The 23806-nt window shown below is 45.9% G+C and overlaps 1 protein-coding gene across 1 annotated transcript in view; it reads left to right on the top strand.

The window, feature by feature from the left end:
- Positions 1-21926, top strand: part of LOC149328940 (anoctamin-4-like) — a 35857-nt gene extending 13931 nt beyond the window's left edge. Inside the window, exons 12-24 of the mRNA XM_089559145.1 lie at positions 830-892; positions 2522-2596; positions 2983-3141; positions 3215-3251; positions 3752-3863; positions 4442-4496; positions 5599-5693; positions 6624-6772; positions 8684-8836; positions 15391-15443; positions 16312-16496; positions 18381-18486; positions 21636-21926. Of these exons, the coding sequence (XP_089415271.1) occupies positions 830-892; positions 2522-2596; positions 2983-3141; positions 3215-3251; positions 3752-3863; positions 4442-4496; positions 5599-5693; positions 6624-6772; positions 8684-8836; positions 15391-15443; positions 16312-16496; positions 18381-18486; positions 21636-21926 (1533 nt within the window). The remainder of the gene's footprint in view (positions 1-829; positions 893-2521; positions 2597-2982; positions 3142-3214; positions 3252-3751; positions 3864-4441; positions 4497-5598; positions 5694-6623; positions 6773-8683; positions 8837-15390; positions 15444-16311; positions 16497-18380; positions 18487-21635) is intronic.
- The last annotated feature ends 1880 nt before the right edge of the window (positions 21927-23806 follow it).

The raw sequence follows: 23806 nt of genomic DNA, 5'->3' as shown, positions 1-23806 counted from the left end.
AGCCGGTTTTTGATGCTGCCTGAAGTACGCAGTGAAGAGAAAAAGGTCTTCAGCACCCGACAACTTAACGTAACGGGATGTCTATCGCAGAAGGAATGAAAGTTCCAAAAAAATTCTTCATTACTAGTGTCTTCTCTCGCCATTCTACTGGGCGGCTTACACTGGGAAAGCTCTGAAACAATGGCGAGCAATCAGAAACTGCTCGAAATTTATTGTGATGACGAGAAGTACACGCTTATGGAATGTGGTTTGAATGTTTTTCTCAGGCAGGGCAGGTAAAGGTCGAGCGAGGCTTTACGAATGCAGAACAATAGATCTTGGGGGGCTACTCTGCACTTTTTTTAGCCAATCATTCCTGTTCAAATTCGGTGTTAATTGATTTCCCTCTGAAATATAGCTGAAAGGTCATTGTTACGAAGTACAGGTTTTACAATGATTTCTTGCTTTCAAAGCGGTGTTACCGTTGTAGCTCCCGCAGCAACACTTAACCCTAGCAACAAATAAACGTCTTGCAAAGATGCCGCTAGGAGCGAGGTTGACCGGGGATCATGGCCTCTTCGATTAGTGTCGTAATAAAAATGTACCGCTTTGAGTCAAGCATTTAACGCTCATTAAGGATGTGAAGCATTTGGGCGATGCAAGAGTAGAAAGGGAGTGCGAAATCTCTAGTGTAATCAAAGGTCACATTATGCGTGTCTACGTGGTCCATGTGGGCACACAAACGAGCAGCCTCTCTCAGAGGGATGCTGTGGCGCCGCTATCGTTCTTCTTCACGCTGTTGTAGACTGAGCGTTCTGAGATCTTTTTTAACCGTTTTCTTATTTTCCAGGACGTTGTGTATCCGGACTATGAGGCCCGAGCCACCGTATACAAGCTGAACCCAGTGACTATGGTCAGAAGCTTTTCCAAAAAATACAGCGCTCTAAAACTATCCTGACGGACGTCATGACTGACATCATTGAATTCCATCGAATACTACCGTTATAAGAAATTTGTGACAGCTCCTAGCTAGCGTCGCTAAGTCTTGTAGCCTATAGAACCGCAATAGGAGAAGCCGCGTTTTTTTTTTCGATAAATAATCTTGCACAATAGAGACTGGGCTTTCCATGGGCTTCATGTGTAGGCTATCTTCCCCAGACGTCAAAGTCAGTGGCGTCTCGATGCCTCACCCAGCATATGTTCTCAAACCTATCAAAGCTGACACAATGGCCGTCTATGAATACAGCAAACATTTAAAGCCATTATAGGTCAAAAAACATGATTTTTAAAGAATGTACACGTACTACTACTTTTTTTCTAGTTTCAAACAGAACAGATACAGGGCTTTTTAATTCTGGATGTCGTTTTTGTCGAAAGAAAGAGAAAAGTTTTCCGAAATAGACATTTTTACAATGCCGTTACCACATTTCACGCCATATTGGTATACGTATATGCGTCTATACGCGCACTCGTATGTCGCGACGTAGCCGACTGCTCTAACGCTACACCCGAATAACACTATCTGTCGGGCTACACCCGACAAGTAAAAATATTTTTAAATGAAGCCTCCGGTACCATTGTGTATTTTTTTTTTGCCCGAAAGAGAAAATACATACGTTACTTTCTTGTGATGCGCCGCGTGGTGCCAGAACAAGTGAACTGAACGGTATCCCGAATGCCTAGTAAACACCGAGATTAAAACCTTTTCCGATCATTAGAATATGACGGAATTCATGCGCTACGCAAAACACTACGCAAAACAGACTTGCAGCGAGTTTAATGTAAAATCAGTGTAAGTATAATCTCAGTTGTTCTTTTTGATGACCGCCCCCGGTAGAATTTGCGTTCACGCACAGCTTTTTCTAGTTTTCTATGGCCATGAACTTGTACTAACCGCAGAAGGTTTTGTAGCAACAACTGGCTTTTCTGTAGCATTGAGCTGTCCCTTCATAACGGAAGAACTACCGAAAAATACATTACTGTGCAAAAATACTCATCATTGTCATCAGCCTGACTACGCCCACTGCAGGGCAAAGGCCTCTCCAATGTCTCTCCAAATAACCCTGTCCTTTGCCAGTTGCGTCCACTGTTTTCCCGCAAACTTCCTAATCTCATCCGCCCACCTAACTTTCTGCCGCCCCCTGCTACATTTGCCTTCTCTTGGAATCCACTCCGTTACCCTTACTACTACAATGCTACAAAAGTATTGCGGTTACGACGAAACGACAAAATATTTTATATCTGTAGCAGGATTCAGCCATCTTTTCCTGTTGGGTCGAGCGTGCGCCTCAAATAACGAATTTTTTTCATTACTGAAAAGAAATCATCCGCTGAGCAGTCACTTCACGAGACCGAAGAAGTGTTAACACTGGAAACAAAAAGCGCAGTTTGTAAAATTAAACGCCTGTAATATACTATATGTTCATTGGTTTGCAAACAGCATTAAGGGCTGGCTTTTTTGAGCTGCAATATCCTATGCTGCAGTTCACGACACAGCACAGTGTGGTTCGTTTGCGTAACACATGTTCTTTTTTTTTTGCAGACGTACGAGCCATACGTGCCTTTCTGGGAGAAGGTAGCGAGGATATCGGGAGCCAATTCCGTTGTTTTGCTGATGGTTAGTATATCACACGCTGAACAGTGCAAGCGAATGGTGTCCACATGGCTCGAGAAACTACTATCTGAAGCTCATTTAACTGTGCCTTGCCGATGTGGCTTCCAGAACACCCACTACTCCTAAAACATACGACGCAGACCACAAAGAGCCAGTGTGACACGCGTATTTGAATATCAATATCAGAGTTCTGTACAGGAGCCATTAGTGCCTAAACCACTCAATCCACCATTTACATTTCGAGATCGCAAAAAGGTGTGGCATGGATAGCAATCCGGCTTTCATGTTTTAATAAATCAGTTAACAGGCAATAATGTTGACGCCACTCATTATTCGGTTTTCATTTCATGCAGCCGCTGAAATCTGAACCTCTTGTGTTTACCTCGTAGCTGTGCCTGGTGGTGTGCTCGGTGTTCGCCATCATCAGCTACCGCATCATATCGGTGGGCTGGCTGTCGCGGAGTCCCCAGTGGCGCTCCCATGCCCACATAACCACAGCGATCACCGCCTCGCTGCTTAACCTCGTCATCATACTGCTCATGAACAAGGTTCGTCCTCAGCTCTTCCGTGAAGCCCTCGATGAGTTCTAGTTTTATTAGCATTCTGTTCTTGAAATTACAGGTGTACCAGCCCCTCGCAACGCGGTTAACTAAAATGGGTAGGTACATGCAATTTGTCAAACTCACCTAGAAAGCCGATTAGAGATTTCTGCGGTCACCACTTCGGCCTGTTAAGACTGCAGTTTTGCTTTATTCCAAACCAATTTCGTGTCTTCTCCTCAGTCACAGAGCTACTCAATAGTCATTGAAGGACCTCTAATAAAGAGGTAGGCGTCGGCGTAATTTACAATTGCAACAAAAACCTATTAAATAAGCTTTAAAACGTTACTCAAAAGAAAACTTTAAAGAAAGCTCACAGACTTAACTTAAAATATTTAAGCCATTCCTTCAGGGATTGCTTATCTTTCTTTCTGTTATTGTTTGTACATCCTTAAAACCTGCGGCATCTTATCAAACACACTCAGAGTAAAAGCTTTGAAACATGCAAATATTGTATCTTAGAACAGTGTTATTTTCATTATTTAGCTTTTTTCCTCTCCTGCAACACTTGGAACATACAAAAACGCATTTATCATTTTGTACTTCTTTTTTTCTTCAGAGCGGCCAAGGACCCAACAGGAATATGAAGACAGCTTTACGCTTAAGATGTTCCTCTTCACTTTTCTTAATACGTACTCTTCGCTCATATACATTGCTTTCTTTAAAGGAAGGTACGTCGACAAATCTGGAAGCCTGAAATGTATGTCCTGAGAATAGCGACTGTATTCTCGTATCGATGTCAAGCTGCTTTTTTACAGTAAAATTTCTTCTAACGGCAAGGCCCATAGTATCTCTGTCATGCAGAGCTCAGCGTTCACATGCACCATGCCAAAGAACTTGCAATATTGAAATAACCATTCCTCGAACTCTTTTTATCGTATTCATAATACCAGTGTTAAAACTATCTTCTCCGTACTGAATTGAAAGTACACCCTCGTGCTGAATATTTGGTTAGGTTAGGTTAAGGTTAGTTAAATTTGCCGTTATTGATTGCTACTTTGACCACTCCCCAGGTCTAGATACAAAAAACAGGATCTTCCATAACGGGACCCCTATTAGGATCACTCTCATTCACAATAGCCTCTTAAATTTGTCTTTGATGCATTTATTGCAGCAGTGCTAAAGTTCACATTTGCATAACTTCTATTACTTACTGAGCCTGCCTAAACGGAGTCCCTTGCTAGAGGAAAAGATCCCCACGACTAAGCGAACTGTTGCAAATTAGATGCGCTCTGTTTTGTCCAAAAAGGTTCTCTGACCACCCAGGCCAGCAAGGAACATTATTCGGCTACACCCTGGACAAGGTATTTTGGAAACTTGTTCAAAACTATTTCATTTTTAGTAATGCAGAGGTTAAACCTACAACGGGTATTTCTAATAAGTCAACAGCAAGTGCACTTGTACGAGGTTAAAACTTACCTTTCGCATGCGTCGACCTAAAACTATTCGTTTAATTGAAGTCCACTCTTCAGAGAGGCAACAGTAATAGTAGTACAGCACTTGGACATCACAGACACCCCTAGGTGGTCGAAATTTCCGGAGCCCTTCACTACGGCGTCCCTCGTAGCCTTTGGTGCTTTGGGACTTTATAACCCAATAAACCAATCACAAGCACCTTCTTAGCTCATCTCCTCTCATATGGCTACAGAAGCACACTTTTTAAAGCGCCCCCGTCTGTTACGGCATGTCCACCAATGGTCAGTCTCCCATGGATAACATTCCCATAGTCGAGCAGATTATCACGGCAGATTTCTGTTTCGACACCGTTCATTACAAAGAAAACTTCTCGCATATAACTAGAGAGGTAAAATACTCCCCTCTGACCATGCACATGCATTCATCAACTATTGAGTTAACTTCTGATTCGTGCTCTCCTCCCAATCCTGAGGAGCAAAGAACGAAAATTCCTGTCTGTTCTACAGCTCGAATTCTGCTTGGAAGCTTTAGAGTTTTCGTTTTTTTTTTCTTTCTTGCACTGTAACAGCTGTTTCTCGCATTTTCTCCTGGGGTAGGACCTCCAAGGTCATTATCTATCTGAGCCGTAACTCCCGCGTTCACGAGTCACCCAAGAAAAAGTTTCCAAAGTAGGTGATCCATTGGCCAGAACTTTGGGCAGACAAGACACGTGTAATTCCAACAAATCTCCAAGATTATAAAGTGTCTTCGTCTGCACAGAGTGGTGTTCTCTAAACTTTAGCCAACTGATGGAAGCTTTCCTCCTAGCCCTTGCGTAGTTTTCGCTGTTCAGCCCTCCCTGATATCTTTCTACAGTAACGGACGCACCTAACTGGTTGCTTTGTTTGGTATTCTGCCCATGCTTCCAGCTTGACTAATAAACCACTAGGCACTGCAGTATTTCTACCTTTCATGGACAAATTACCAGTGGCTGGTGTGACACTTTTCCAGTGCGCAGGTGGCTGCTTGTACGAGGTTTCTGTACAGTTGGCCATTGTAATGGTTGGAAAGCAGGTTGTCAACAACATCCAGGAGTTCGCGCAACTGTAAGACTCCTGTATGATTTTCTTTCTCTCTCGCGGTAATTGTTTTTCATAGTTTTGCCCCGTTTTCATTTCTTTTTATTTATTTGTTTGAAAATATTTCTGGAATTTCTAACAAACAAACAAGCTGCCCTTTCAATGCCATTGCTTGTTGCTTCAAGCTCCCGCTTTCCTTTCTGCCCATTCAAAGCCATTTCAGTTCTGTGTTCGTAAATAAAGCTCGATTCAATCTTCCTTTCTACACTTCGGAAAATCAAATGCCTGGTCTTTTCATGCGTAACCAGCGCTGGAGGACCGAAGGCAGAATGTCATATGGTGCATTTTCGTATATGTCGCCAATGCCATTAATCTCGCTATGCTTGGGCTTTTACTTACTTGCTACGCATTGTGCACTTTTAGTGAATTTAACGATATAGTGCACGGTGCTCCCAGTTCGCGGCAATGCCTGCTGTTGAAAGTTTATTTGCGCATTTGCGCTGATATCTTGTACTGTTACGCTGCTACCGATATACGAGATGACTAAAGTGCCCTTAAAGTCGGGAGGTTGACGCAAACTAATGTATACCTCCGTTAAATCTTAACAATGTAATGTATTACCTGCTTCCTTAATGTTTTATCTCGTTATTATCGCAATACTTTCGTAAATACCTATATCGGCAGGATAACCGAACTTCGTGTATTCCCTATCACATTCTCTTTGGCTCAATTATATCAAGATGTGCCATTGGGCTGATGTCGAAAGTTTTAAGAAAATTGCTTCTGATTTTGCATGCCCCTCCTCTCTTTAATGCCTCCGGGCCTTCAGAGTATTGAAATAAAGAAATAAATACATACCTTCCACAAACGCTGTAGACAAATCGTACGGTACTGCACCACCTTTCATGACAACTGTTGCCCAAATGTGTGTATCATGGGTTCTGTGCATCAATGCAGGCTGCTCATGAACCGGTGGCGGTCTTGGCAGCGGAAACGCATGACTCGAAGAAGCGCGAACATAAACGGGGCTCTGGCCCGCTGGGAAGAAGACTACGTGCTGACACCGTGGCGTTCGATGTCTCTTTTCGACGAATATCTCGAAATGGGTACGAACTCTCCAGGGCATTTTTCCATTCAAGTCATGACCAGCAATACGGCACGAAGGTCTCGCCAGTACCGTCGCGAATATAAGTAAACCGTGACTATCAGTGAGGAAACGTGCTTGAGTATGCAACAAGTAGCAACCAATTCGTTTTGCAATGCGAAATGCAACTTTTGAATGCTTTATTCTGAAGCGTTCGCATTATGTTGCGTGTTGTTTGTTTCATGTTTGAAGCGCCAGAAAACAAGAATTGCAGTTCTTCTGGTACTTTTTTTAAGGAAAACAAGTGTTAATACTTATCGCTCCTTACGGGTATAGTCTGCGCCGTCAAGCTGTGCTGGCTGACACGTCATTTTTTTTTCTAAGTGTCATGCAAGTACAACTGAGGTGTAGGGCTTCCTTTTTCGAAGACCTGTCAACTGTTACGTGGAACTTACACAGAGGAGTGCACCTGTTTTTCGCATTCAGGCTGACGTGTCCTACATACACCATTTTATGTTCTGATGTACTGAGCAGTAAAACGGCAGTGGAAATGCTTTACCTCCATTTGCAGTGTCTTGTGGGCAAAAATAAAAGTACCACAGAAGCCGGTGCGCAGTGTGCGAGGTGTGCATATTTAAAAGTTAAATTTTGTGCTTTGCATACTATCTATGAGCTGGGGCTACCCGGTATTTTTATTTAATCTAACCCAATCTGGAGCGAATTTTCCAACTCTTATTCAACTAAAACGTTTTGTATACCTGCGTTGTGAGCTCAGGTACATTTTCTGGGGAGGGTGTTTCTGGTCGTACACACTGCTCCTCCGGGTGCTGACAATACAGAATATATTTCTTTTAGCAAAAACCAACGCTGCGAATTATACACCGAGAGTAGACTGTACAGCAGAAATTGCGGTATGCTTTATGTCTGAGGAGAAATAGTTCGGTTACTTGATGACTCATGTCTGACATGAGAGCTAAGCGTCCTCTTTTTCGCGGCAATGGCTGAAATCGCTTTTTCAATAATTTCAAATGTAATCACTGCGAGACGGACGTGAATAGGTGTTACCTGCCAGACCAGTTTCAGCATCATCACTGATTCGACGAGTAAAGTTGCGACAAAGAATCAGAGAGCCGAAAAATAAGAAAGCAAAGAAAATGAAGTGATCGAAGGGTCCCTAAAAGCTGCTTTACCACTTCACGACCATCGTGATGCGCCTAAAACACGTCGCTTGACCCTTGCGACCCGCCACTGCTAGCACATGTCCTCAATTAGGCGAGGGTTATTGGGACCAACACGGCGGCGACCCCTGCAAGTTCTTTGGTCTGGTTTTCTAACAAAAAGAAGAATGCAAGCTTCTGACTCCTGTCATGTTCTTGGGACAGCTTGCTGGTGCAAGCGCGCTATTTAAATCAACATCATCATAATCAGCCTTACTACGCCCACTGCAGGGCAAAGGCCTCTCCCACGTCTCTCCAATTAACCTTTGCCAGTTGCGGCCACCGTATGCCCGCAAACTTCTTAATCTCTCCGCCCATCTAACATTCTGCCTTCCCTCTCTTCCCACGTTTGCCTTATCTTGGCCGTTATCCTTAAGGACCAGCGCTTATATTTTCTTCGTATTACGTGCGCTTCCCAAGCCCATTACTTCCTCTTGATTTCGACTAGGATGTCATCAGCCCGCGTTTGTTTCCTCACCCACTCCGCCCGCTTCTGATCACTTAACGTTAGACCTGTCATTTTTCTTTCCATAGCTCACTGCTTTGTCCTCAACTTAAGCTGAAGCAACCAGCCTAAGTCATTAGAACAGCTATTAAGTCAACCGTCCGAGTAAACGAATTACGAAAGGTACGTCGGACACGGGACGGATTTTTCAACAGCTTGCACAAACGCGTCTATGTACGGCCACCGCAGCACCTTTTCCCTGTTCCCGCAGCCGTGCAGTTCGGCTTCGTCACCCTGTTCGTGGCTGCTTTCCCGCTGGCGCCGCTGTTCGCGCTCCTCAACAACATCGTGGAGATCCGCCTGGACGCCTACAAATACACGTCGCAGTTGCGCAGGCCACTGGCCGAGAGGGTGTCCAACATCGGTGAGCAACTGCTAGCATTACTGCTTTGTGCTCAGAAAATCCACGGGACCCTTTAGGGCAGCAGCAGCATGCCTTCAACTTCAATTTCTTTTCAGACCGCATGGCTCACCTAATATACTAAATCAACTACTGTTCTCTTGCTGCCACGTCGGGTATCGGTGTTAGGGCGCTCTTTTTATGATGATAAATTTTAATCTAAGAACAGCAGCTTGTCTAAAATGTACTCTAGGTGGAAGGAAAGACCCATTTCCGAAGAATTTCACCCAAGGATACCGAGCGCGAGGCCAAAGGAAAGCTTTTGCCCACTGGAAAATTCGTACCTACCTGGCGACATTTGAGATCAAACCCTTTACCTTCGACCTACATGATGAATCCTAAAACCATTTGTCCACTGCTGTGGCCAGCGCCTCCTTTCGTAGCTCTTTCGCTTCCTTGCCTTAGTCTTTTTTTTTTCTCCTCGAGCAAACCTGTAAGCTTTGTTTTAATCCGCCATCAACCGCCATTAAAAACAATGCCAAAACTTCGGAAGGTCGGCCCTTAAGGAAGCATTTCATAGCAGGAAACATCTCTTAAGGTGTAGAAAGTCCTGAGTCTGCAAGAAAAATTAACGACGCACCCATATGCGACCGTGTTCGACTGTCGATCCAGTAATTCTTAGCTGAATATTTGCCAAAGAGGGAAACTCCATCGCAGGTGGCGACAAATGTTTCCCGCGTTGACCTTCAATGTTCCCCGTTAGGGTGCGTTCAAGCTTTATAGCTAATTCGAGATGAAGGCGCAAAGTGCCTACAAAGTAACAAGTGAAGGCGGGCTAGTTGGTGGTTGACAATGGAGCGCATATTGCAACCGCGCAAAGCGACGCAGGTCTTGTCCTGTGCTTTCCTCTCTTCATCCTGCGTCGTTTTGCGCGGTTGCAATATACACTCCATTGCCTACAAAGCCTGCGTAGCACAGCTGTACTCCGGGCATTTCTAGCACAGCGTACAGATTTTCATCGAAGACGTGTACATGAACCCGGTTGGGTTGGGTTAAAGCGGCATGACAGATTCAATTTACTCTCGCGAGCGTCATGGACAGGTAGACGATGCTAGGATTCTGGTCTTGTCTGCTCATTCAGGGGCTAGGAATCTTGGCTCAGTGAACCCGACAGGAGACGCTCTTGTAAAGCTTTCGAGTAGTCTTTCTAAACCCTTTCTAAACGATTCCAAGTAGTCTTTCTAAACTCGTTCTAAACGCTTTCAAGCAGTTGAAAAGAGGAGAAAAAAAAACTCTGCCTCTCCCGTAACCGAGAGTAGAGTAAGCATGAAATGTTTACGGGCCTAATGTCATCTCGGTGGACACCCGAACCGCACCGTAAAGCAAGGGAGGAACGCCACCACCCGTTCGGCGCGATGCCTTGCCCTTTGAACGCAGCGCTTCTCCCCCGGGCCCCTGTGCACCTGCGCAGCTTTGCTTCGATGCGCGAAGCCCCTAAAAGATCACGTACGACAACGAAGTGTACGTGGCATTTATGTGCTTTTTGCACGCGTTATTCGAAATCGGAAATTATAATTCCGTGCATTATCAAACGCACAGCCCGACTGATATCTTGATAAACATTGAGAAGGCACTGGCAGCAGTTATTTTTTGTGACTCGTTTGGAGACCAACCGTTGCTTGCATGCCGGTCGCGTAGGAGGGCTTAGAGAGTCTCGTTAAATCTCGTTAAGTCTCGTACGGTGCCCGGATGTTCTCGTTTCAGAGCCCGGATGACTGGAATTCAGTGCCCGGATGACTGGAATTCAGTGCCCGGATGACTGGATTTCAGTGCCCGGATGACTGGATTTCAGTGCCCGGATGAGTGGATTTCAGTGCCCGGATGAGTGGATTTCAGTGCCCGTATGACTGGAATTCAGTGCCCGGATGAGTGGATTTCAGTGCCCGGATGATGGCTCTCGGTCTCGGCGTGACGTCACCACACTGCCGACAACGGGGGCTAAAAGCATTTCTTGCTTAAAAAATTATCTGCCTCTCCCGTAACCGAGAGTAGAGTAAGCATGAAATGTTTACGGGCCTAATGTCATCTCGGTGGACACCCGAACCGCACCGTACAGGAAGGGAGGAACGCCACCACCCGTTCAGCGCGATGCCTTGCCATTTGAACGCAAGGTTTTTTGAGGAAAGGAAATTGCGCAGTAATTCTCTGCCATCTCGGTGGACACCCGAACCGCACCGTAATGGAAGGGAGGAACGCCACCACCCGTTCGGCGCGATGCCTTGCCCTTTCAACGCAGCGCTTCTCCCCCGGATCACGTATGACAACGAAGTGTAACGTGTCATTATTTATGTGCTTTTTGCACGCGTTATTAGAAATCGAAAATTATAATTCCGTGCATTATCAAACCCACAGCTCCACTGATATCTTGATAAACATTGAGAAGGCACTGGCAGCAGTTATTTTTTTGTCTGGTTTGGAGACCAACCGGCGCTTGCATGCCGGTCGCGTAGGAGGGCTTAGAGAGTCTCGTTAAATCTCGTTAATTCTCGTACGCTGCCCGGATGTTCTCGTTTCAGAGCCCGGATGACTGGAATTCAGTGCCCGGATGAGTGGATTTCAGTGCCCGGATGAGTGGATTTCAGTGCCCGGATAACTGGAATTCAGTGCCCGGATAACTGGAATTCAGTGCCCGGATAACTGGAATTCAGTGCCCGAATGAGTGGATTTCAGTGCCCGGATGAGTGTATTTCAGTGCCCGGATGATGGCTCTCGGTCTCGGCGTGACGTCACCACACTGCCGACAACGGGAGCTAAAAGCATTTCATGCTTAAAAAATTCTCTGCCTCTCCCGTAACCGAGAGTAGAGTAAGCATGGAATGTTTACGGGCCTAATGTCATCTCGGTGGACACCCGAACCGCACCGTAAAGAAGGGAGGAACGCCACCACCCGTTCAGCGCGATGCCTTGCCATTTGAACGCAAGGTTTTTTGAGGAAAGGAAATGGCGCAGTAATTCTCTGCCATCTCGGTGGACACCCGAACCGCGCCGTAATGGAAGGGAGGAACGCCACCACCCGTTCGGCGCGATGCCTTGTCCTTTGAACGCAGCGCTTCTCCCCCGGATCACGTATGCCAACGAAGTGTAACGTGGCATTTATGTGCTTTTTGCACGCGTTATTAGAAATCGGAAATTATAATTCCGTGCATTATCAAACCCACAGCTCCACTGATATCTTGATAAACATTGAGAAGGCACTGGCAGCAGTTATTTTTTGTCTCGTTTGGAGACCAACCGGCGCTTGCATGCCGGTCGCGTAGGAGGGCTTAGAGAGTCTCGTTAAATCTCGTTAAGTCTCGTACGGTGCCCGGATGTTCTCGTTTCAGAGCCCGGATGACTGGAATTCAGTGCCCGGATAACTGGAATTCAGTGCCCGGATGACGAATTCAGTGCCCGGATGAGTGGATTTCAGTGCCCGGATAACTGGAATTCAGTGCCCGGATAACTGGAATTCAGTGCCCGGATGAGTGGATTTCAGTGCCCGGATGAGTGGATCTCGGTCTCGGCGTGACGTCACCACACTGCCGACAACGGGAGCTAAAAGCATTTCATGCTTAATACTGTTGCGCCACGGAGCCTTCGAGACAGTGGCAGCGTCTTGGTCTCTGAAGACTCCTTTGGGGAGGCTACGGCCGCTTATGTGTTTTTTAAGCATGAAATGCTTTTAGCTCCCGTTGTCGGCAGTGTGGTGACGTCACGCCGAGACCGAGATCCACTCATCCGGGCACTGAATTTTTTTTCAACCAGCGTCCGCTTCGGCGGAGGCGGTTGTTGCGCCGCGCGTCTTCTGTCTCTTTCACTCTTTCCTCTTATCTTTCAACTCTCTTCTATCTGCACGTGGCAGCGGTGGTGGCTCGGCTTGAGCCAGTTGGCAGGCCCGTGCCCTTTCCTTTTCATCCTTCTCTCAGTCGCAACAACACGACTCCTTTGCACGCTTGCACTGCACTGCTGGGCACAGGGCGTCTCCAAGGTAGAGTTAATACGGGCCTACTAAGTCTCAATTAAATTTCCAAACTACCGGTTGCTCCGTCATGGTACTGACGAAAATTCTTGCACAAAAAAATTCGCCAAAATGAACGACTCGTTGTTTCAAAACGCGTTGCAATCAGTTTCAAGGCGATATGTTGTACACCCCAGTTGTTAGTACTTTATAAACATTTGAAAAATGGTCTCTCAATTTCTTTTTTTATAATAAAAGTGGCCATCGTGCTATCCACACCAAGTAACTTCAAAAATTAATGTTGCCGGGTTAGTATGTACCGTTCTGATCCAAAGAACAACATTCAACTGTCAAGAATAGCAGCCTCCACGATTAACAATGTAGAGGGCGAGTGCATGGGAGTGCGCTCGCTGATTGCGCGCCATAGTGCGTAATATTAACTCAATGGTATGTGCGGACCCATAAGAATGACGCTGGTGTCGCCATCTGTCACCGCTGAGACGTGACTCCGCCCCTAATTTTTTTGGTCTTTTGGTTAGCCTATGCCGTACAAGCTCAGCCGAAATAATAACAGATGGCGCAACTCATCCACTTTTCACTTTGCCATCACCGCAGAGCACCCACTCTTCTGTTTACTTTTAGGCAACGCAGATAAGTGCACCGTTTAAACGTTGTAATAACCGTAACCCACTGCAGAACAACCTTGCTGAGCGATCTTTCAGCCCGAAGTGGGCTGTGATTCGAAGCGCATATTTACGGGTAATTGATCTTCTTACTCTGTTACACACTGCTACAGCCTTAGCGGGCCGGGCTCATTCGATCCGCGTGCAGCGGCTTTCGCCTGTGCTGCGCACCTTTAGGTGTTGCCACACATTTTTTGCGTTTTTAAGGCGGAAGCCTTTAATGTCTCATCGTTGTAAGCAGCAGTTGTCGACAAAAAATGTCACGCTTTTCAATTGGTGGAAACAGTCGTGACGTCACAGTGCGCGAATTTCAAACGGGGCCAATTGCACTTTGGCTAGTAACCATACAACCAATAGAAGGGATCGTATAGTGATGCTCCAAGTAAGTGGGACTAAGCTTAGGTAATTGCTTAATTACCCAATTAGCCTAATTAGCTTTACTAGTCAGGCCATATAAATAAATAAAAGCGATTAAGAAATTGGTCGAGCTCGGGAATCGAACCCCGGTCTTCGGCGTGAGAGACGAGCACGATATCCACTCCACCATGCCAGCTCGATGGGTTGGAATGAACAAAGGCGCGTCTAGTGAATACGGTGTCTTCACTCACTCTCATCCTCCTCCATTCCCTTCCGGCGAGGTTTAGGTGTCCACCGACAAATGAGAGACAGATACATTTCCTTTCCTCAAAAACCAATTTACCGACGAGCGAGGCGTAGAACCGAATGGGCGATGGCGTTCTATGGACTCCTTGGCAGAGTTGCAAGACGCTGTCGCGTTCCACTCTTAGGGGCGAAGCTTAACATCTTAACCACACATCAGTGACCACACTTTAGGTAAAAAAAGTGCCCCCCCCTGAATTTTGACTGGTGTCCACCGAGATATGTGAGACAGTTACTGCGTAATTTCCTTTCCTCAAATACAATTTTCATTTTCTTCATTACGGCTCCTCTTTATCTATCTTCTTTCACTCCCACCTTCCTTCCTCTACGGTGCGGTTCAGGTGTCCACTGAGATGACAGAGAATTACTGCGCCATTTCCTTTCCTCAAAAAGCGTTGCGTTCAAAGGGCAAGGCATCGCGCCGAACGGGTAGTGGCGTTCCGTGGACTCCCTGGCAGCGCTACAACGCGCTGTCGCGTTCCACTCCTAAAGGCGAAGCTTAAGCGTCATTAATTAGCAGTTAATTACCATGCAGGCATTAATCAATAATTAACAATTAATTAGTTATTTGCCATGACTTAGTAATTAGTACCCAAATATATGTGACGCCACCAGTGCCACAGAAACAGCGAAGGTGGTGCGGAAAACGCTTACCCACTTTAGACAGTCAAAGTGCCCCCTGAATTTTTAAGGCGAAAGCCTTTAATGCCTCATACTGTCTTTAGCAGACGCGTCGGCAGCCGCGTCGACAGACGCGTCGGCAGCAATGTCGACAGACGTGTCGGCTGCCGTGTCGGCAGATTTGTCCGCCTTTCGGCGTCACTGCTTAAAAATACTTCGCCGAGGGTGGGAATCGAACCAGGGCCTTTGGCTTTGAAGCGGAGACGCTACAACTCCGCCACGAAGGCTCCAGGTTCGAGCATGAATAAAGGCGCATTTAGTGAACGCATGGGTTTCATAAATAAAATAAAAGGAATAAATTCAAGAAAAGGAAGAATAAAAATACAAATAGGAATATAAACAAAAATAATAACAAAATAAAGATAAGATATGAACATAAAAATAAAAAAAAAATAAAAAAATAAGGAAATGAGCAAAAACAAAAAAGAATAAATAAACAAAATATGAAAAATAAAAAGTAAATAAGTAAACAGTGCGCCAGGAAACGCTTTCGCCTTGCAGCACTTTAGAGAGCTAAAGTGCCTCCTGAATTTTTTTTTGTGCATTTTCCTACACAGGAGCCTGGCAGGTCATCGTGAAGGGGGTGTCGATTTTCGCCGTCGTATGCAACGTAAGTATGAGGCGCATATCGAGCGTAAAGTGGCCTTTATATCGCGGCAGTGATTTTATTGACGTAATTGCGTCACACGTCGGTATATGGCACTGGTTGTTGGAAGTGCTTGAGCAGCCAACCAAGCGATCAGAGCCTGGAGCCTGCCTGTGGTGTCTTTTTCTCCTTTTTTTTCTCTTTGAAGATTGCAGAATCCGTGCACTGCGCTGGAAATAAATAAATCACCCTTTCATATTTCGCGGCGGAAACGTCTGAAGAAAATTTGTAAAGTAAAAGATGCTCGGTTTTAAATCGGTGCATTGTTTTCTTTTCAGTGTTCATAAAACTTTATGTTGATGACGATCATGAATTTTCATGGGGCAACAGCAACTTTGGTCAAAGGGAGCCATGGCATGAGCTATTTTCGTTTTCAACAGGTGTAGTGACAAACGCGTTTCCCGAGCATTTCGCTTCCATTTGAGCGGGCGGAGCGGCTGAGTGAACATACACAGATGACATCCTTCATTCATTCATTCATTGTTAAATTGATTGTTCGATCGATTGATCGATCGATGGATCAATTGATCGATCGATCGAACAATCAATCGAACAACAAATGAATGAATGAATGAATGAATGAATCAATCAATCAATCCATTGTTCGATTGTTCGACTATTCGATTGATTGATTGATTGATTGATTGATTGATTGATTGATTGATTGATTGATTGATTGATTGATTGATTGATTTATTGATTGATTGATTGATTGATTGATTGATTGATTGATTGATTGATTGATTGATTGATTGATTGATTGATTGATTGATTGATTGATTGATCGCGGGAGAGTCCGCACGTAGAGTGAAAGGTTGTGTATACTTTGCAGGCGTTCCAGATCGCGTACACAAGTGACTTTATCCCCCGGCTTCTCTATCGCGTGCTACATAGCCCCGACTACAGCCTGCGCGGGTTCATAAACTTCACGCTATCGTCCTTCGACACAAGCGACTTCGACAACGAAACGCGTCCTGACAACTCGACGCTGGATGGCGTCCCCGTACGCGAGTGCAGGTTGGTGACGGAGTCATGTAAGGTACACGAATATAGCCACGAAGATTGTATGCGACCACTCTGTGTCCCTGTGGTTTATAGTCCCCTTAAACAACATGATTCGAGCAATGTTAGATTGACGTAGCGTTCAGCGTCTAACTGGTCGCATCTGTTTGACTAATGTTTATCAATGCGGAACACAGGGTTAGGTGGTGCATAAATACTGCAACTACGTTAGGGTAGTAAATTTATCTTACTTTGAATTAACGTTCATGCCGTGCGAGTGTCATATATTTTTGATGCGTCACTAAAAGTTTTCGAACCACGTGCTATATTACACTCATGGCGTAGTTGTAGCCTTTTTTTTTCATCCTTCCGCTAATGTGTACACGTCGCAATGACAACGTGAATTTCTCTTCGGAAATTTACGGCCTGCAAAAACACCTTGGCGAGACGAATTGGCTCCACTACGTCAATATCACACGTAACGCAATTTTTGAGCCCCCATAATGTATATAGTCTTGTTTGCACGGAAATAAGCATCTCTTTTTGTCTAAAACACTTTGACTCGTAACAGAAGTGTTTATTTCTTGCTTGCTCTATCGGGATGCTTTAAGGCTTAGAGAGTGAACTGAACCTATGTTTTCTTTTTGTGCATTCAAGCGAACCGTTGTTTTGCGTCTATAATTAGTCAATGCCCTGGGATTTACACTAGCAGCTTCAACTACAACAATATTTCAGCAAATTCAGGGAGCTCTCTCGCCTTCGGCTTTAGAACTGAATAACAGTTCAACAGAAAATCAGAGGAGGATTTGCAAACCAAGTTGGTTTGTAAATCACCTTGAAAACAAAAACCAGCACACATGGACGAAGGACAAAGGATGAAGGTAGGCGCTACAAGCGCTTGTAGTGTCTACCCTTCTCTTTTGTCCTTCGTCCGAGTGCAGCGTTAGCTCTAATGATCGCATTACTCAATGTCACGTTAGTACGTAACACAAGATCATTCAAGTGGGACCAGTGGCTGCTACCATTGGTATCATTGGCATAGATATCTCTGAGTGTATCAAACAATTCTGCGTTTTACGGAGAAAAAGATTACTGGCCGAATCAATGCGCAGCATATCATAGCGATTCGCGCCGATGATCTTGGGTTCCCCAACCCGCGAAGTTCTTGATCATTACGGCCAAGCTAACTGACGTTGGACATTCGAAGTGGTGTCGAACGATTTGTCTTCTTGCGATGTATACGTTGGCATCAAAAAGTAGATATCCGGATATAATGAAACATTTTGCGGGATATAGCGAATATGGCTAAGGACGCAATTTTCGTTGATATTGCTAACGCTCAATACCCATAAGCTGCCTTCTCGTCTTCTTTTTTTTTTTGTTTTCAAGATGAACTACATCCAACTAGCCCAAATCGCTGTCCTTGTGATTTGTAAATAACTACTCTAGGCCCAAAAACCGGAAGCAGCTTTGTTTACTGGAGAAAGATATAATCATCCAGAGAATTACGGAGTCCACTTTACTTTCGCCTTTGAGTCGGCGAAGTATCCGCGACTTCTGTCGCGTCGCAACGCAGTTCGTTTCTTATTTGCTGCGAAAGCAACACTACGCAAGTCGCCGAGCCATTTCGCGGAGCTGACAAAAGGCCATACTGCGCATGCGCGAGGAGCAGTGACGTCACACGGCGCACAGTTGGCGCGCCGCCGCCGTCGCTGCGCGGGTGACTCAGAGGTGCCGCCGCCGCGCTCGCCAGTTGCGCATGCGCAGTAGCAGCGCATAGCTAGCGTGCCGGGGCCGCCGCCGCTGCCGCGCGCTCTCCATCGCCCCTCTGTCCTCGTTGCTTTCGCAATCCTCCCGGTTTAACCAGAGCTTAAACCACTGCATTTTTTTTTTACTCAGGTACAAGGGTTTCCGTGAGCCTCCAGGCTCGGACAACGAGTACCGTCCTACGCTCACCTACTGGCATATATTCGCCGCTAGGCTCATCTTCGTGGTGATATTTGAGGTACGCTTTCATCTCCTCCCTTCCATGTCGAAATAATAGGCCTTTAAGATCCATATCATGGGATGCATTAGAATACAGTTAAGGCTTCTTTCCTTTGCTCATAGATTCGATCAATTTGGGTGTATGTTAACGAAGTGCTCAAAGAAACTCATTGCCACTTACGCTATCAAGTAAATAGCAACTGTGGATTTGTGCACTTTAGCCTATATCGAATAATTAACACGTTGAACGCAACGAGGCTGCTTTCCCTTGAAAGCCAACTTCGACAGTCTACAAAAAAAACACATATGAAGTACAAGCTCAGCTGTCACTGGCCGCTTTTACGTATTAATTGAGCTGCTTAAAAGTTTGTCTTTTTTTCGTGCCTGGGTTTGTTTAAACTTTACTACTTCGACAGTTGTGTGGTTGGGGCCTAGTCACCGCAGAAACGTTGTTAGCAATGCTAACAGTGTTCTGAAACAACAGTGAAAGTTTTTTCTAGCTTAATTAGCTGCAGCCAGAATCCATTTCTAAACTAACTAAATTGCCTCTGAAACTCAAATTCTTTCCGACATGCTTGAAAGGCTACAAAACCGTGCAGCTTGCTTTGCTTGTAAATTATTATAATTTTGCATCTTGGGTTACATTCCTTAAGGATGGGTTTGGGTGGGAACTATAAGGAGTCGCAGAAGAAGCTTGCGGCTGTAAATGTTCTTTAGAATATATTTGGGCATAGTTAGAGTCGACAAGGAAACTCACTTTAGTTTTTGCATCCTCATTTTACGTCTGTGAGGCGTGGCCATCAATTGAAAATAGGAGACTTAGAGTGTCGAACTAATGTCTTTCATTATTCATTTCTTCCACACAGCACGAACGAATAAAATCAGCTACAACAGAAAATTACTAATTGCCGGAGTCAAATGCTGTTTTTTGCTCTGCTGTCGGGTGTATACTAGCTTGCGTGGTGCATTTGTTTTTCATTAATTTGCTGTTCGCTACCTATTTTTCTTTTTTTTTAATTTTTAGGCCTCTATCTTTTCTTCTTGCTTTCTTTTCTTACGCCCACCTCATGCAAACCATATGTATTTTTCCCCCTGCAGTAATGCCTTCGTGCACTGCAGGTAATGTGAATAAATAAATGGAACAATATTGAAACGGTCCAAAGACGTGGAAGTAAAAAACACCCAAACACAGCGCCAACCACCCACGTGGGTATGTGCCGTTAAGCCTGAGGACATCATAATCATCATCATCTTAAAAACCGAGGGCACTCTCTTTGTCTTCTTTCCACATCCATGTCTTTGTGCAGTTCTGATTATGTTGAACCAACTTGTCCAATCTTACACTTGGCCCGCATTGTTGGCAGAAACGCTCTCCTTGCCGCCATTTGATACGCTTAGTGTGAATTCACGTCTAAATTTTTTTGCAGCCTTTCTTCGTAACTGCTTTTAGCGAATAACTTTTTTCCTCCTCGTGATACCCTTTCGCGTCGCATTGCTCGTCTGAGATGGCATGCGAAAGGTGCAACGCGGGATAGTAGTATATGTCGGGTATTATCGGAACAAACAAAAAAAAAACAAGAGAGCATGTCGAAGTACACAGGCCATTGTTGCATCATCAGGAATTAGAGTTTTCTTTTTAACTTTTTATAAGGCACAAGCTTTGTGCTTGTTCAGATGCAAACAAATAGCAAAATTGCACTCAGACTGACTTTAAGAATGGCAAACCATCACTTTCAAGGCATTTCGAGCACTGGTTTTGCTGAAAAAAAAGTAGTACAGCTGTCTGCCGGTGACTGCATAGAAGGACCTCAAATGTGCCACGTATCCTTACATCAGTCTGGTGGGTGTATTAGATAACTTGTATTAGAATTGAAAACTGCTTCACACAATAATATGACGCAGCTGACAGACAGAAAACGCTCTAGTGCTATATTTTTTCCCCGCCAAGATACGTCTCTGTCTGCCTGTACACCCGCGCTTTTAAAAACATACACAACGCTTGTGAGGCCTATTAGCGAAATATAGAAATACACTGAATGGTTTGTTTGAGAATTCGGTAGTATTAAGCACGCAAACATATGATACGTAGGAGCACAGGTTTCCGTTTACCAGCACTTGATGTTAGTTGGACACTTCTGTCCCGCTGCTGTACAAATGTTTAAAGGACGCTAAAGTAGATAAGCATGCACATCAGGAGCAGTAAGCAAAAAACAAACGACTGATGCAGGTAGTGTGCGTTATTTTGTCTGAAACACATTGCTCGCTTTGGCGTGCATGGTCAAACGAATCTCGTCTCATGACATTCGGTAAAATTTAGTGTAATTTTTTGTTTAGCTACTTTTCTGTTACCGGAGCCCACCTTGCGACCAGAAGGCATACAAGGAAAAATGGCACCATGCTCTATTACGGTGGCACAGAAAAAAAGTGGCGGGTTTTTAACGTCGTTAAACGCAGTAAACGTGTGAAAGCATGACTTTAGCCTGGTTGGCTCATGGTTTTGCTTTGCTGGCTCGTCGGTACGTCTCTCAACAATATTAGATCGATAGTGGTATTAATTAGTAGATGAACACGACAATGTGCAATGCCCAGCGCGAGAGTGTGTTGCAGTTCAGCACAAGGCGCAATCGGTTGCGGCAATATTATAGAGCTCTCGTGCAATGGCCAGCGAAGCTGATTTGTTCCCTCCGCCGCGGTTTCGAAAAAGCAGACGCGGCAATATTTCTTTTACTTCTGCATAGGCTGTTGCTATGCTAGGTTTGCCCAAGGTCATCTTCAAGGTTAAGCTCCACACAAACTCGGTGAGCCAGTTAGACCTCATGATGTAGGGCTTTCGCTTTGAAATTGTGAGCTTTGAATCAGAGCAACGCGATGAGCTGCCTGAGTGAACCTGAATTTCTACAAATGTATTCCGTGAGAGTTCTGCACTTTAAAAACATTTGCAATCATTAGTATATCGCAGTAGCTTTAAGGACAAAGACGTACCCTTCTAAACATCGAGCATGACAGGTCTGACTCTATGGGCACGGTTTAACCCTGTAATAAGGGAGAAATTAATGGCATGCATTCTAGCACAGCCGTACGCTGTATTCCTAAGCCGTCCGGTGTTCCATTCCACGGAAACACCGAATCCTTTGGTCGCACATGTTTTGCGCCTGCCATGTTTCGCAGCACGTGGTGTTCTCTGTAACTGGACTGGTGGCGGCCCTCATTCCGGACGTACCGCAGTCGGTGCAGCTGCAGATCAAGAGAGAGCAGATTGTGGAGCAGAACGCCATCGCCGGACTGGACGGCGGTCATCGGTCTCGCTCCCGCAGGGACTCCAAGAATGGCTCGGTCGCTGCCAGCGACGGACCCTCCCAGCCATCGGAAAGCGCTTTACCGCAGCCTCCTGAAACTGGCAATTTCGTTCCTTCGGAGACGGCTAAATCGATTTCATACTCGGCCAGCACGAAATGCTGATGTCCTTTCGACGATATCAGGAAAGACCGCATTTCAAAGACTTTTAGTCGTCTTATAAATAAGCATGTACTCTGCAGCGGCTTGTTATTTTTTTGCACGTGTGTCAACTTCACACCTAAGTGAGGCCATCTCCAAGGTCCAGAAAGGTGAGATTTTTAGTGGTCTCGTTCTTTTTTTAATATCCCGGTCTTGAAGAAAAGTCCGTTCCACACGGACAAATTTAATGCCATGAAATGCTTAGTATCTTAAGTTTCAATGGCATTCGCGCGGCGCTGCGGGCATAAATTTAATGGAATTAGCGTTGCTGCGATTCGCGACCTACTGAGCTCATCGCAACTCAATCGCGCGAGCAATGCGTACAATCGTTCCCATTACACATGCAAACAAGCATGCAGCTTTACTAGTAATGTGAAGAAGGAGATGAACCCCTTCGCTGGACGCCGACCAAGATGCAGCCCTTGTGGAATTGCCATCCCGCAGATCGTGCTGGTCTTGATCACCCCGCTTCCTCGCCGACCTCGACGCCGCCCCGTCGTCCTTCTACATTTGGTGGAGGTGCGGCCTGATATCCTTGCCTCACGCTGGAGCTTTGCACCCGAACGCTCCCGGTAACTCGTATGGGTGAAGACGAACACCCACCTGCCGCCACGATGACCCCGCCGGTTGTCTGCGCTTTCTCCTTACGCCAGCGAGACCCTGCGCTCTTCACCGGAACTGATGACACAGACTCTGATGACTGGCTTCCTTCGTACGAGCGAATGAGTTCATACAGTAAGTTCGGACGACGCCACGAAGTTAACAAACGCCATCTTTTATTTCACCGGCGTTGCCAACTTGTGGTATCGTAACCATGAAGCCGATATCACAACATGGGACTCACTCAAGGCTAATCTTACAACCGTGTTTGGTCGTCCTGCTGTACGCAAGCTCCGCGCCGAACAACGCCTGCACGATCGATCACAGCGGCTCGGCGAAACTTTTACAAGTTACATTCCATCTTTGCAGTCGCGTCAACGCACAGATGTCCGAGACAGACAAAATAAAGCACATCGTGCAGGGTAACGAACATGACGCCTTTCAATTGTTAACATCCCGGGATTTGACTACTGTTGCCCAAGTAATCAACCTTTGCCAGAGCTACGATAAGTTGCGCAAGCAGCGCCTCACCACTCCAGCGCCTCCCGGGCCTGTGGAACCACTTTCTGGTCTCTCCTCTGCATCTGGGAGCTCCACCCTACTGCAGCAGCTCAAAGACTTCATCCGGAGGAAGTTGCTCGTCACATATCGTTACTTCCCACGAACTGCGAACTGTCCCAAAATTTGGCGCCCCTTCGACAGGTCATTGCCGACCGCGTGGCAGAGGCCCTTCCCTCTGTCGCTCCGCCAGCTCTCACGCCTCAGCCCGCACCAGCCGTTGAGCCCCTCGCATGCGCCGACGTCCCTGTCGTTTCACCAACGACGCCCGCTTCTGTCGCACCGCTGAAGTACGCTGCCGTCGCTGCCCGACCACGGCCAGCTAGCTGCCCTTTGGTCTACGCTACGCCTCCAGGGCCTGTACAGGAATTTCTTCAGGCGCCACAGCCTTTTATTCCACCTCGTCTGCAGCGCCGCAATCCATGGCGAACAAGTGACAACCGTCCCATCTGTTATTCCTGTGAGTTTGCTGGCCATGTTGCCCGGTACTGCAGAAATCGCACTCCCGACGATTTTGTACCGCGCCGAATGTCAGCTTCCTGGCAGCCGCCCCGAAATCAGTACGCAGCCGCCGATCCGTCTGCAAGTTCCGTCGCGGATGACCGTGCCACCGTTTCTCCTCGCCGATCAACCTCGACGCGTCGCTGCTCCCTATCTCCTCTATGACGGCGTCCCAATCTTCCGCA

The sequence above is a fragment of the Amblyomma mixtum genome, chromosome 9, assembly GCF_055824585.1.
Source record: "Amblyomma mixtum isolate Tamu chromosome 9, ASM5582458v1, whole genome shotgun sequence".
Classification (NCBI taxonomy): Eukaryota; Metazoa; Arthropoda; class Arachnida; order Ixodida; family Ixodidae; genus Amblyomma; species Amblyomma mixtum.
Note: the sequence above shows the minus strand (reverse complement) of the source record. Positions and strands in the feature narration are given on the sequence as shown.